The 15559-nt window shown below is 41.1% G+C and overlaps 1 protein-coding gene across 25 annotated transcripts in view; it reads right to left on the bottom strand.

Moving 5' to 3' along the window:
* KALRN (kalirin RhoGEF kinase) overlaps positions 1 to 15559 on the bottom strand; it is a 661891-nt gene that overhangs the window by 267668 nt on the left and 378664 nt on the right. For 18 of the 25 annotated variants that reach the window (XM_059162890.1, XM_059162900.1, XM_059162892.1 and 15 more), the window contains exons 16-18: positions 12193 to 12312; positions 4950 to 5168; positions 1379 to 1528 (exon numbers count right to left, since the gene is read on the bottom strand). In XM_059162890.1, the coding sequence (XP_059018873.1) occupies positions 1379 to 1528; positions 4950 to 5168; positions 12193 to 12312 (489 nt within the window). The remainder of the gene's footprint in view (positions 1 to 1378; positions 1529 to 4949; positions 5169 to 12192; positions 12313 to 15559) is intronic. The other 7 variants (XM_059162897.1, XM_059162901.1, XM_059162910.1 and 4 more) reach the window with 1 other exon arrangement.

The raw sequence follows: 15559 nt of genomic DNA, 5'->3' as shown, positions 1-15559 counted from the left end.
CAATAGTCCATCCATCAGGCATTTAATTCCCACAGGCACAGGGAATTTCTCACCTATGATTTTAGGCACATACGGAAAACGTTAGGCCAGAACATTTTCTTCTTTCATTATTCAAAAGAAACATGTCATTTTATGAAGTAATATCTTTATACCTCTTTTAAAAGTCTTTCATATGCTCTCATTTGGTCATTGTTTTAAATTTTGTTTTATGGTAGAGAAGACTTCTAAAATCTCTTGCACCCTGTATAGAAGACTTTTTATTTAATCTTATTGGTAAGAGCTCATTGCTAAGGATTCTGAGTGTGGGTGCACACACCTGATAGACAGGAGGACAGTAGGGAGAAGCCATCTCAAAAAGAGAGGGAGTGAGAGAAAAAAGTGAAACTCAAAGGGGTGGTCAAGTAGAAAAAATCCCTAATAAAAGAAAGTCAGTTAATTACAGAGTTATAGAAAAGCAGTGGTAACATGTCAGGGTATAAAAATTCTCTTTGTACTCCCAGAAACCTGAAAGGAAGCAGAACATGAAAGCAAGAAATTTGAGAGTAAACAGAGCCTTTAGATAAGTTTTAACACAGATGACTGTTGGAGAGATGATCAAAGGCTGGAGGAAAGAGGCTTACTAGGACTTTCCACACTAGCTGAAAGCCTGCTCAGAACAGGACTGTGCTTCCTCTATGGGAAGTTGGGGCTCTAATAAGAACAAAACAAACAAAATGAGGTATTTCTCTCTTCATGCCACAGAATAAATGGTGTTATATCTAATGGTTATTGATAATTGCTAGATTGGCAAATAAATAAGGTGTCTAAATTTATTTAATTCTTGCCCTAAATTTTGCATCATCCATTTATAAAATATTTATTTTAATGCTGTTTTATATCTAGACATATATATATGTATATATGCATGTACGTGAGAGCATATATATATAATTTTTTAAAATTTATTTCTTTTAAGTTATCTCTACACCCAATATGGGGGCTTGAACTCACAACCCTGAGATCAAGAGTTTGCATGCTTTACTGACTGAGTCAAACAGATGCTTCCAAGGCTTTGTGTTTCAATTAAAAATATTTTCATAAGCCAAACATAACTGGGTGAAACTATGTGTTATCTCTATTACCAACATCAATGAGATATCAAGATATTCAAACAGGCACCTGCAGTAATGGTGTATAACTGTCTAATTATAAAGAAAGTAGGGAGAGAAATAATGTTGGAAGCATAACTTTTCAACCTTCCAAATTAACCAGCCAATATCTTCTCTATAAATGCCTCCCTTTAGATAAGAAGTGAGGAAAAAGAGGGGAATGGAAATCCCATATGATGAAACTGTGTGTGTGTGTGTACATGTGATCTTCAATGACAATGTGCTCTGACCTTAAGAAAGGCCTCCTTTTGTTCCAAATGTTTGCTGATGAGTGGGATGACATGGTCGATCTCTGCAGCTGGTCCCAGTTTATCTCGTCCACCACACCAGTCCTCGTCTCTCCGGTATTCTTGCTCTAAACTCTCCAGGACACTACAGACCTAATGAACCACGGAGGAAAGTTTCAGTAAATTAACAGATCAGGAGAGTGTCTTCTGAGCACCTTCAGCCAACAGAACCCTATGCAGGTGACTAGTTTCATTTGAAGTTCAGTCTGTAGATTTAGAACATGTGGTGCCTCTGGGACATGGAAGGTAAGTCTAGGACACAGCTGAACTCAGAAGACAGGTTAGGACTGAGAGATGGATTCTGGAATCATTGGACAGTTGCTGGCTGAAGGCCAACGTCACTTAGGGAGAGTATATAGGGTAAGAGAAGAAAAAAGACCAGTAATTTGGGGGGGGGGTTCAAAGTGTTCTTTATATATTCTATCACTGAACTTCATGATAACTCTGTCAATGTGGCAGAGCAGGAAAATGAAGTTTAGAGAATACACTAGGCTTAGGCTTGTCCAACCATCCATACTTGCCCTACAGGAAGTAGCCCTAAATAGAAATAAAGGAGCAAAAAGCTGTGTTGTGGGACTTATGGGCCATAAATGAAATGTTTTCTTTCCCCTCCCTTGGCAAAAATATCCCCGCAAAATGTCTAGAGGTATTGTCATAAGGCAGTGACATCTTCAGACCTTCAATTACAAAAGAGACGTTTTGTTCAGATGATAATACACTTGGGTTAACTTAAAAAAAAAAGAGTTGTTCTTCAAGTGCTAAGAGGTCATACTCTAAAAGCAAAAGCATTTTGAATGGCTCTTGGATGGAAGATAGGTTGGGTGTAACAGAAGGGGACCCAGGGCAATCTTGTGTCAAGGCCTGGGGAAGGATGCAGAAAACAAACTCCTATCCCTATACTTTCCTTCACTAGGCTTTGAACGCTTGGCTATGGCAGGAGGTGGGGAACAGCTACATATCCCAGGTCCCCTTTGCCTGAGAAAGTCATCCCTTTTGAGGAAGAGTATGGTGTTGGATAGGATGTTTACTGACTGATGAATTGAGCTAAAAGATGTCCCAGGCAGCACACCCTAGTAACCAATGTGCTCCCCATGTCATGAGAAGGCCTGGCCCTGAATTCTGACTCCTCTAGCACCACACACTTCTTCTTATGGAAGGCATGAACATGTGTAGGACGACCCAAGTCTTGAGAGAAAATGAATTATAGAGAAGCAAAAACTTTAAGAAAAGACATAGTTAGGTCCCATGATAATACTGGACTAAAAACAACTTGGGAACTAGAAGAAATGAAAAGATTATCAAACACAAATCTTTCAATTTAGCAGCTAAAGAAACAAAGATCTGGGTCAGTTCTGGATCAAATTTCCTGACTTTAATGTAGTGCTTTGTCCCCTTCAGCATCTAGATCCATCAAAAACTAAGCCCTAGACAGGGCTTAACCTCATTTTTAAAAAAAATGGATATAGGTATTCCCTGCTTTCTACAAGTTCACATTATGCCATTTCGCTTTTATGAAAGACCTACATTAGTACCTGTTTTTGCTAACTGAAAGAAATATGAGGTAGGTTTTCACTCTTATGATAAAAGGCAAAAGGTGAAAGTAGTGTTCAGTGTTTGTTCTGCAGTGAGCTGTGGGGCTGTTCTAGAGGCAGTACACATCCTGGGCAATGACAGTGGTACCTCCCACCCAAGATCCTTCCCCAGGTGTAGTTCCTGGAGAAGTAGCATCTCAGCATCCAGCTGCAACAGCTCCGAACTGTGTCTGTGACCACCTGTGATTTATCTCGATTTATTCTGTGTAGCTGTTAGCAAGATGTGTCCCTAAGATTTCAGAAAGGCCTAAAAGAGGTTACTTTTTAGGTCTGGGAATATTCAAAAATTTCTTCCATCTAAGTAAATGGTCATTGCTTCTTTGCATCTGATTTCAGCTTATGAAAGTTTTCATAGGAACACTACTTTCAGTTAGCAGGGGAAGCCCGATTTCAGTTATCTGGCATCATTTGTTGAAGACTTCACTTCTGAATTGTTTTGTCAAAAATCAGCTGCATATTTGTGGGTCCACTTTTAGAATCTCTATTCTTTTTCCTTGTGTCTATTCTTACAACAACATCATTCCATCTTGATCATTGTACATGTAGAATAAGTCTTAAAATCAGGTAGTGTAACTCCAACTTTCCTTTTTCTTTTCAAGATTGTTTGGTTATTCTTGGTTCTTTTTATTTCCATATATATCTTACAACCAGTGTATCAATTTTTATCAAAAAGTTTGCTGGGGTTCGATTGGGATACTGTTGAATTGATAAATTGCCTTAGTCTGCTGCTCCCAACTCTGGGGCCATCAAGACACCATCAGTTGAGAATAGAGAGAAGGTGTGGAGGCTGGAACACTGGCCACAGGGCCCTCAGAGAGGCATGTTATATTTACTCCAGGTAGACTTACCCAAGGCCCCTGTAATTCACCCAGAGGAGAAGGTTTCTCTGATCTATTTCTACCAGGGAGCAATTCCAATGAGGAACATGTTTTACATGGAAGACAATGATGTCTGTTTTCAACCTCTATTTCATGAAAGAATTCCCTGAAAGCACCCAAATCAGTTAGAAATCCTCTTAGCCCTTGTACATATTACCGTACAGATGGGAAAGTAAGGGCTCTAAATCCTTGTCATCCCGCTGTGTGCATCTCCTGCCTTTTCTCCCACAGCTGCTCCACCCCATCTGCTTGGCTCATAACCTATGGAGGAGAGACGGCTGTGTCTCCTCTGTCAGATGGAGAGCCCCATGAGTGAAAGAGTGTATGTTTTCCAAGCATAGGGCCTGACTGGGCACCCCAGATGATGCTCTGCAGATTCTCACCCTACTCTCCTGACCTTCACTGGAGGCATAGACTTCCCTGCCTCACTGATGTTGGCTTGGCCATGTGACTCATTTTGGCCGAAAGGATGTTAGAGCATGTGGCACACTTGGAGATTTGAGATGCAATTGCACAGCAGATTTTGGGCTCTTGCACTCCTACTCTTCACCATAAATGTGCCTCAAGTAGCTGCTGGTCCAGGAGGCTGAGAGACATGAAAAAAGATCTAGACCAGATGTCCAGCTTAGAGCCTGGTTCTATCAAACTCAGTCAAGATCAGCTGAACTCAAATACTTAAAAACAAAATGCTCATAGTTTTATGTCACTGAGTTGTATGGTAATTCATTACACAGCATTATCGTGGCAGTAGCTGGCTGAGACAGCCATCAACCTAGTATTCAGCATACACCTAATTTCTCCTTCAATACTTAGATCTGATGAGGCTGAGATGTTACAAGAAACAAATCACATGGTTAACTTCTTTAATGGAAAATATTATAAGGAGGCTAACTGTAGTTATTTTCATGTCATTATTCTATTCTAAAAGGCTACTGCTGAGAGGACTAGCTGCTTCTTGAGGGAGATAGTATAGGTTAGCAGTATGAGGGGAAAAAAACAACCTTCCACCAACATTAGTCCCCCATCTCCCAGCCCTTCCCTCACCTGTTCAGAAGTTTTATAAAATGCCACAGAGGCGTTGACTAGTTTTAGCCGGTCTTCCATCTTCAGCATGAGCTGCTGCCAGTGGAGGGCCACTTTCTCGGCACATTCCCGGATGGCGTCAGCGTCATAATGGCCGGCCTGGAGCAGTGCCTCAGCTTTCTGCTGTACCTGCAGGGCGCTCTGGTGCGTCTTCTGCAAGGAAGTGGCATGAAAGAGGGACTGGGCACAAGGGGAGGAGAGAGAGGTCCGTGGGAACGACCCAGGCGTGGTACGGGAGGGGGTGGAGTGAGGCGTGAGTGGAAAGATGCAGAAAAGTTAAAGAGCTTTAAATGGTGGATTCAAACATTTTGTTATGACGATTAATACATCATTGCTTTTAAAGCATATTTCAAAAAAAAAAACATCATGCGTTTTCATTAACCGAAAGCTCAGGACCCCAACTCCTGCCCCCACTCTCCTTCTCGCGTCACTGGCTCTAAAGATGTCTCCGTTTCTGTGGTAGAGAAACAGCAGTTGTGTATACATCTGCTCCTGATTGGTTCAGACACTAGTCAAATTTTCTTTTCAAATCTAATCATAAAATTGTTCACTGTAGTTAAGAGTTTTCAAGGAGATTACTGCTATAGCTCCACTTTACGTCAAATGTAAGAAAAAACAACTCCACATAATACAAAGTTTAGCCAATGATGCAATCATTTTAAACATTAGCTGAAAAGGATTCCAGTAGGACTGGGCAGGTTAATAAAGCCTAAGGCAGCATCTCACCATTCCTTAGCACCCCACAAAGGGAACAGAACAGCATAGTACATAATTCAGCTCAATGTGTAATCCCTACATTATTACATTACTTATGTTTGCCTTTAGGATAATATATAGGGATATATACAGCGGAAGGTTTATTTTCTTATTCAAGCCAAATGTGGTTTGCATTCTCAGAGTTCCCATTAACTGCAGGGCGGAGGGGGAGACCAGGCTGGAGGACTGGATGGCAGAGATAGAGAGCTAAAAGGGATTAAAATTTACTAAAATAAAGTATGGATGTGGTTGAAACATAGGACTTCAAAGACCTAATATTATCCCGACCTCAACTGCGAGGATCACTTTAACTCAATGGTACAGGGCTGACTTGGCCTCTGCATGCTTAGGAAAGTATAGCTCAGCTCCTGGTGAAAAGGGACAGCTAGTGGCCCAGTAATTTACTCTAGAATTACTTCTGCCCTTCTTCTCTGGCAGCAGTGCTGGGATGGTTCACAAGAGCTGATCCATTTGGCACTCCCTGTGTGAGTGCAACTTCCCTCCCTATCACCCCTACACCATGCAGCCCCCTTCACCCCCATCCTAGACTGCAGTCTGCGCAGTCCTGTTTATAACACCCCCCCTCCCTCTATCACCTATCTCCTGGCTTCCCTTCCCCGTCTCTGGAATCTGTACTCAGTGTTCGTTATGTTAGCATGACTGCCTCTAGCAACCTAGACTCCTTTACTCTCTTGTTTCTCCACTAAGTCAGCCTCTCGATAGTGATGATCAGATCAGAATTTGAGTTCCTAAATGTTGAACGTGGTTAGAAAAAGTAAACTTTAAAATAAAAAAAAAAAGTAAACTAAGGGTCAGAATGATCTTCCACAAATTCCAGATTTCTTTGTCTGTTTTACTTATTGGCACCATTTTCTTCTCCTGTCTCCTAAATAGAGGGGTACCCCAAGGTGCATTCTTGGTTTTTGTTCCCTTCTGTGGAACTCTTATCTATACCCATGGCTGCTATTACTTCCTTTTTGTAGATGTCGCCCAGTATTCAACTCTCACACTACATGGGACCCTCATCTTTAACTGTCATTGGGGGTGAGGGTGAGCTGCCTGCCATATTTCTCACTCCAAGCCAGCAGCACTGATTCAATTGCTTTAGCTGCCTGCCCCACCTTAGCTACTTACAAAGATGTGTTCTTAGTAAAAGAAGTGACAGGTCTTCCTGGAGAGAGGAGGAAGGCTCCTCAGTGAATGCAAATGGCTTGACCATTCTATTAGAGCATCCTGCTTCCTCCCAGACATCTTTTCAAATTCCACATTAAAATGAAATCCCTCCCTCTGGAAGTATCTTTCCATGGCAGTCTACCATTGGTGTTGATGGTGCCCTCCTTGTTGTCACCTGGGCTTACAATCTGGACATCATTCTGGACTGCTGTTCCTCACCTCAAGTCCCAGTCCAACCCACTGCATGCCTGGACTTCCATGGTGGTCCCAGAGCTAGTCTCCTTGCCTTCCACTTCGAATCCATCAAACCCATCCCTCACATTTCCAACACATCAGTTGGTTCTCTGTAATAGGAAGTGCTTGGGTGAAGTGACCCCTAATGTTCTTCTGGCTCCAAAACTCTAATTTTGTGCTTAAACATCATTCCCTTCTCTCAATTCAAAAGCCTTTAGTCATTCTACCACTGCTATAAAATTAAGTCCAAACTCTGAAGGATGTTCTTAAAATCTCCTCCCAATGTAGTCTTGAACGACTTCCATAACATTATCATCTACTACTTCCTTAAAAAAACCCTCTGCAAACACAACCTGGCTTATTTTTTTTTTAATTTTTACTTAGAGGAGTACTTTAAAATCTATTGTCTAATTAGATTCACATTGACCCTGAGAATTGTTAGAGCAGGTCTTTTTGTTTTGTTTTGTTTTTATTGACATATACTGTATTATTTGTTTCAGGGGTACAGGTCTGTGATTCATCAATCTTACACAATTCACAGCGCTCACCATAGTGAGCTTATTTTTGTTACCTTCATTCTTCCTGTCTTTTAGTGAACACCCCTTCCTCTCTCCCCATCTATGTTCCAGTTGTCCTTTGAGACTCAGCTCAAGTCTGGTCTCCTTTAAGAGAAGATTAAAGAGTACACCTATCATGATGAACACTGAGTAATGAACAGAATTGCCGCCTCACTATATCACACACCTGTGACTAATATGGCACTGTATGTTAACTACAGTGGAACAGTGGAATTAACAATTTTTTAAATGTTATATAAAAAAAATCCTTTTGGACAGCTGGAGACTCACTAAAAACTACTCTTTCCTGAACTCCTGTATCATTCATTTAATATATTTGGCTGATTCTCAAGGCAAACATGACTTTGAACATCACTTTAATAACTGTCATTTATCCAAGGGTACCTGGCCCTATGCTTATGCGTATTTTTTTCGAGTTCTTGCAACACCACGACAAGGTGGATGTTATTATTCCCACTTCATAAATTACAAATCTGAGGCTGAGGCTGGCTGAGTGACCTGCCCCCTAACATACAACCAGGGGGGTGATGACACTAGGGATAGGATTCAGTTTTGACTATTCCTGTGCTCATTCCCACCATATCACACCACATTATTTAATCTCCAGAGTTAGAATGGTATCCGCAGAGCTTCCCGCAGAGGAAGGGTTCACCAAATGAACATTAGTGATTATGATAATTAACTGGCTTCTCCTCAGTATATGAAACCAGCATATAATTGTCATCAAAACCCCATGATTATGTCTTTTTCTCTGGGAGTGAAGGACTAACTCTAATTGTCCTATAATTTAGACTATGTAATAAATCCTCTTCCTTATTCTGAAACTCATTATCATCTGATAGTCCTTGGAACTCCATCCCCTTTAATTTCCAAATGACAAACTTTTATGCATATGACATAGTCTTTGCTTTGATAAGCCTGAGTCATTATTATGCATTTATTTCTACTATTATCTAATCCTATTGAGTGTTATATCTTTAAGACATGGATTACCAAGGAAGTTAATACATGATGTTAATGTAGGAGTACATGGAAGAAAATTAAACCAAATCAATTGAATGTATTATCTAGTTTTAACTACTTATTCTGCCATAATGCTTATATTTAAAATACACAAGAGGATTTCAAATAAAGTTGATTTCAATCTTTTGATACCGGTTGAGTCCTGATTTAGGACCGAGGATGTGATCTATTCTGGAGAATGTTCCATGTGCACTAGAGAAGAATGTGTATTCTGTTGCTTTGGGATGAAATATTCTGAATTTCAAAACTGAGCTTGTCTCTTTGATACTCACAGTTCCTGAAGACACATCAGCCAAACCATTTTGCATGCTAACAAAAAATTAACAGGTTTGTTGATAAAGCTATGCTTCTGGGTGCTATGTGCTGTTCTCTGTTCTGAATGGTTCTATCTTCCTAAAACTCAGAGTACTTGAGGTAAAAATTCTGACCTTCTTTGGGGAGACTAAAGCCTTTAAATGGGTTGCCTGGGTGGTTCAGTCAATTAAGCAGCTACCTTCAGCTCAGGTCATGATTCCAGCATCCTGAGATCAAGCACTGGGCTCCCTGCTCAGTGGAGAGCCTGCTTCTCCCTCTCCCTCTGCCTGCTGCTCTCCCTACTTGTGCTCTTTATCTCTCTGTCAAAAAAAATAAATAAAATCTTAAAAAAAAAAATAAATGCAACCTTTAAACCAAAAAGTCCACCCAAGCTAGGGTGAGCAGACATGCTACTCTGCCCACGATAGTTCTACTATGTGCCTATTTTTCTAGCTGAGTTGTTAATAATATCCTTCTTCCCTCTTTGAAGTATCTCAGTTTTAACAATAAATTATCTAGTCATCCTTCCCATAGCTAGTTTTCCCTTATGGAACCGAGGATTTTTTCTTAGGGTCCAAGAAATTAAATTATGTCCTCTATTGGCAATCACTAGGAAGGCCTCCAGTAAGTAATGACCACCAAAATGGGCCACATCAAACTAGACTAGTTAGATCCCTTTCAAATTGTATAAATCTTCCCTGGCATAACTTTCCCTTGATGCAGAACCTGGTTTAAAACAACACTTTTAGAGAGAAGCACAAGGCCACCTGGAGAAGAAGCATATTTGAAGTTCATTCTTTTCACTATGCTGTAGACCTGCCTACCCTTCATTCCCTTGATCTTCTGGAAATCCTATCTGCTCTGCCATCTCCTCTTCAGACCATAGACAAATACTCAACAGGGGCCTCATGGGATCTCAATATCAATTCCAAGAATATTTGATCAAGTTGCACCAATGTGATTAGGGACATACATGCTTAGTAAGCTTCTATTCCATATGGGTAAAACAGCACCATTACAAATTAATACATCCTGCTTATGCAAGCGGTAGAATTTGGTCATCGCACTAAGACTGCTAATGCATACACCCACTATTTTCCACTCACTCATTGAAATGCTCTAGTACATCATGATACTTGGTTTTATTGACCCAACATTTGCTTATGGGACAGGAAAGTTAATTACCTTCACATTTGAGATAAACAAGGGGGTGTGGCCAACAGTGGTCTTCTCTCTGCCTCACACCCTCACAGCTTCATGCCACGCGCCCAGTCTATCTGCCCAAACTCTGTTCATGCTGCCTCTCAATGGGGCTTTGACCACTGTGTGCCTGATTCTCAACTGAGACCCCAATCCAGATTTTTCCTTGGTGGTGAATAGATCTTAATGCTTTTATATTTGTGTATGCCAGTAAACTGAGACAGAGGCAGCTGATGATAATAAAGCCTCTCTCCTCTGCTGAGTTCCTTCTTAGAAAATGATTTGCCAGGGCGCCTGGGTGGCTCAGTGGGTTAAGGCCTCTGCCTTCAGCTCGGGTCATGATCCCAAGGTCCTGGGATCGAGCCCCACATCGGGCTCTCTGCTCCACAGGGAGCCTGCTTCCTCCCCCACTCTCTCTCTGCCTGCCTCTCTACCTACTTGTGATTTCTCTCTCTGTCAAATAAATAAAATCTTAAAAAAAAAAAGATGGCATATTAAAAAAAAAAAAAGAAAATGATTTGCCCACACTATGTGTGCAATATATAGTCTATTTTAAAATCTCAAATCCCAGGCAGTAAACCACTATTAGTAACGCTTCCTAGAAGATAGCAGGCATCTTATAGAAACATGCCATTTATGCTAATGCTATGTTTATACATACAAGATGGTTCCTAGTAATCAATCTATAATAGTTTAAAAATGGCTAGTAATCAGTTGATTACTGTATTAAAGACATAGGCGCGAAGAGTTAAAATTTTATCATTGTTATGAAAAATTGTCCTTAACAATCATTCTTTTAGTAGAAGATAATACTTCATATTTCCTACACATTCAAAAGTGGGTTGAGTTTTAAACAGAACTACAAGTAATAAATGACTTTGAAGGTTTCTCTCTGTTCCCATTGGTACTGAACTTACTTTATTTTTAATATGGTTCCCATATCCCATTTCCTGCTCCTTTCCCCATACCCCTCTAAAGCAATCAGCTCAAGTCTCTTTGGGAAGATAAGTGTTCTAGTAGAAAGGATAATTAAAGGTATTATTTAAAGTAATATGACAAAATTTAGATTATGGGAAGAGGTTATTTTATTTTAAAATAGCCTTTAGGGGCACCTGGGTGGCTCAGTGGGTTAAGCCGCTGCCTTCGGCTCAGGTCATGATCTCAGGGTCCTGGGATCGAGTTCCGCATCGGGCTCTCTGCTCAGCAGGGAGCCTGCTTCCCTCTCTCTCTCTCTGCCTGCCTCTCAGTGTACTTGTGATTTCTCTCTATCAAATAAATAAATAAAATCTTTAAAAAAATAAAATAAAATAAAATAAAATAAAATAAAATAGCCTTTAGAACAAGTGTCAGTTGGTGAACTTCTGGTTTCAGTTTATTCCTGAAATGTGGCTTCAATCAGTGGTAGTGAACAACTATTTTCAAGGAAGTGAGCTATCTAGTGCAACCTATTCCAAAGCTCATTGTTCTCATTAAAAGGCAGAAACTGACAATGAAATCTATATATTGCATATAAATCAAATGTTTTAAAATGGAATGCTAACGTATTAATGGCTTTTGTAGTTGTTTACCCTCAATTTTAAGGGCTCCTGAACTAGAAGTGACTTCTAACCTTCTGGCTTCACATGTCTCACATGGTGCATAGTCTACAATGTCCAAGTACTCAGCATACCAGGGGCCTTATGGGTAAATGTGCCAATAAGTAACCAAGACGCACTTCTGTGCTGTGAACATTCATCTTTCAATAGGAGGCCCGCTTGGGGTTGGTGAACTCCTGCCTTTGCTTCCCCATCAGTTCCTGGGTAACAGGGAGGCTACCTGAACCACTTAACTAGAAAGAGTAAGGGCTTCACTACCTAAAGGAATGTCCACAGCATGAGGAATCCACCCGCCCAGGGTACAGAGCAGAAAGGGGAAGGGAGGCCAGAGGAGTCAGATTTGGGTGTTACCTCGATTGCTAGTTGGAACTGCTCGTGTTCCCGCTGCAGCTGCTCTGCTTCGGACAAAGAGCTGGCATTGACCAGGCTGGCATTGAGCATTGACTCGCCATTGCGGATCCATCCCAGGACCTGGGGAGTTAGGACAAGAACACAGATGAATGGCTTTTGCAACCTCCCCAGAGCTGTGGCTTTCTCTGATGGGTCCTTAAGTCAGACCTTGCTATCTTCTGACTGCACCTGGAGAGAGGACAGGAAGGCTCTGGATAATTAAAATGTTCATCTTTGCCCTCTCACCTGGCATTTTGTGCCATAAGGCACTTACTATAAGTATCAACCTCATTCTTAGCTACATATATTCCTTTCCACCCTTATTAACTCTCTGTTCCAATTTCCTTACCCATTTAATTTAAACATTATCTGATTGTATTGTATATACATTTCTGAAGTTCTTGCTAGAATGTAGAGTGGTTTAAGTAAATAAATTCCATATATTGGCATTCTTTTCTCTCTTTAACCCACTGAGCCACCCAGGCGCCCTCTTTTCTCTCTTTAAAAACCCAGTTCAGATGCCAACCACTTGAAATCTTCCAAACCCAGTTACTCCCGTTACAAACAGCTCTCCCTCACCCAGTACCCCCACACCATACCACCTTTGTGACTCACCACAGACCTCCTTCTTCAGTGGTTTTGACCTACATTTCAAGATCCCACCATACTTCTTCCCCCCAGATGTAAACTTCTGGAAGACTAGGGCAGTATGAATCATGCTTCACACAGTGCCTAGCACAGTGCCTTATAAATGATAAGTAAGCAGTAATGTTTTTGAAAAAGGGAACAATTATCTATGGACAACACCCAAATTACACCTGAATGGTGGGTCCAACCTTCTGTGCCTTACAAGATAGATACACTTGAGCTCTGACAGATAAACAACCCAAAGGGAGGAGGAAGGAGAAAGAAAACAAGGAAAACAGCATCGATAATCCATACACCGGATCATTAGAAAAAGGGGGAATAAGTCATAATTGATTTAAATTATCTAGAGGCAATGGCTAGGCTAAGTAAAATTTCTAGGTGACCTTAATTAGTACTGGGGGAAAGAAAGTTCAGCTGGGGAATATTAGAATAGAAGGAGAAACAGCGGAAACCATCTAGACAGTCCTAGGTGAAATGGGCATGTGGCAACTCTCCAGCTAAGATCTCGAGTCAAGTGCAAATAATCACACTGGAAGAATCAGGCCTTTAAAATACACCTTGTGTCTGGTCACCAGAAAACTGCTAAATATTTTCTTTATTAGGGAGTCTAAGAGTTTGCTTGGAGAGGAGATAAAAATTCTTCTGAAATTTCAAGATCAGTAAATACCATCCATCTGTTATTTCAAGGAAAGGAGAAGATACCACAATCTGTTTCAGATTTTTGCAGATTTTTTTTTCCTCCTCTCAACTTCTTCATGCTAAACAATTAGAAAAATACTAAGCCTGGCCTCTCCTATTCCATAATCCTCACAAACATTTCTCAAATTTCCTCCTTAGGCAGAATATGACTGATGGCATATTGTACATGGGTAACGGTGGGGCGAGTCTGGCCAGTCTGGCAGATTGTGGATGAGATGCCAAATCTGTAAAGCAATTAGTGGCAGATCTAACGGCTCCGAGTGTAAGTGTGAAGTCTCTGATGCCAGTGGTGTGCTGGGGCTGGCTGGCTAGAGGTGCTAATGACTTCCAAAAGCTGCCTGTAAGTTTGGGTACACGCATACATGGACGGTATGCCCAAATGCTTCCGCTCTTTAGAAAATGGAGCTCACAATGTATACTTTGAACTATGCAAGTCCTTCTGCCATGATTCATTGCGTTTTGCTTGGTTCAAGATTCATTTGAGGGTGTCACAGAAACATTTACTTTGTGTGCATCACAAATCAACATTTGAGGGGCAATTTGACTCCCTCTAGGCTTCCTGAGTCTTGCTGGCATCTGTTCTTCTCTAGTTTCAGCCAACTGGAAACATCAGTTACAGCTATGGTGGTGGGGACCTCCATACACTAGCTTTCCATTTAGCTATCATAGGCTTCAGTCTCTATGTCTTTCTTTAAGTCATGCCATATTCTTGATATGCTTGTTCATTTTTATTTCCCAAATGCTGTTTAAAAAGGCATCCCAGGCATCTAAAGCAGGAGTTTTTATTCTAGGAAGATAAAAATGCATGTTTCTATACCATGGCTTGGGTTCAGGGGTGGGACTAATGCCTATAACTGAGTCTGTCCCAGAAGCAGGATGGGCCTTTTTACTACCTGACAAAACCACCTAAGCCTCTGGGCCTCAGTTTTCTCATCTGCAAAGTTCAGATGATAGCACCTTCCCTTCTTCCAGCAGGGTAGATGCAGCATGTGGTAAGACAGAAAGGCTGGTGATGGTAAAGATGGTGATTTTTCATTTTGGAGCAAAGCTAGGTAATGCTATGATTCTTTATTTACTCCTCTCACAATGAGAAGGAAAAAAGGCTAGGGCTACTGACTTTTGTTCCAGGATCTGTAGCGCTTACTGCCGTATTCTGATGTGATGTGGAAACCCCAGCTGTTTTGTTAGCACCATTCTCTGTTGTCTGATCAGCTGACAACTCTTGTTGGTATAATTTTCTATTTCTGTCATCCTTTATTTTCTGGTTCATAAAACTGGTTATTTATGCTATGAGCATCCAAATGAGTGCAAGGGAGTAGAGGAAATATTGTAATAAAAATGGTAAAATGTTTTTACTAATCCTGTATGGTCTCAGAAACATCATGTGAAAGTGTTCTGCAAACCATAAAATGTAATGCATATTATGAACATTTTATGTTGATAGTTATCTTAGGTAACAATTTACCTATAGGTAAGATGACCTTTAAGGAACACTTTGAATCCTCACATTCCACACTTCTTCCAAAATTAAGACACACGCCCTACAACCACAGGCTACCAGAGAAAGTCATGTCTATAAAAATGAGGGACCCAAGGAGTATTGCTGATTGCTGGGACTCAGGGACTCAGGAGCCAGTTAAGAATTCAGCTCAGTCTGAACTGAATGCGTGAACTGAAAATGGGGACCTACTGTTTCCTCAGGCCAAGGAAGCAGGGACCAACCCCAGTGAGAAGACTGGATGTGGATGTCCACAAATGATGATGCCATCTAAGCGAGGAGGGCTGTCCCCTGTAACCGGCAGGCTGGGAAGCTGCTTGTATATGGCTGTGTTTTCTCTAGGTCATGCTGACAATAAAGCTGAGGAGACCCTCAAGGCCTCTGACTGTAAGACCTGATGTTGCTGATGACTTACCACAAGGCACAGTCTTTTCTGAAACTCTGGCCACAGGAGAAATGGCCGGTCCCTCAGAGGGTATCTTG

Source organism: Mustela lutreola, chromosome 2 (genome assembly GCF_030435805.1).
Source record: "Mustela lutreola isolate mMusLut2 chromosome 2, mMusLut2.pri, whole genome shotgun sequence".
Classification (NCBI taxonomy): Eukaryota; Metazoa; Chordata; class Mammalia; order Carnivora; family Mustelidae; genus Mustela; species Mustela lutreola.
This window is presented reverse-complemented; position numbering and strand designations above follow the sequence as displayed.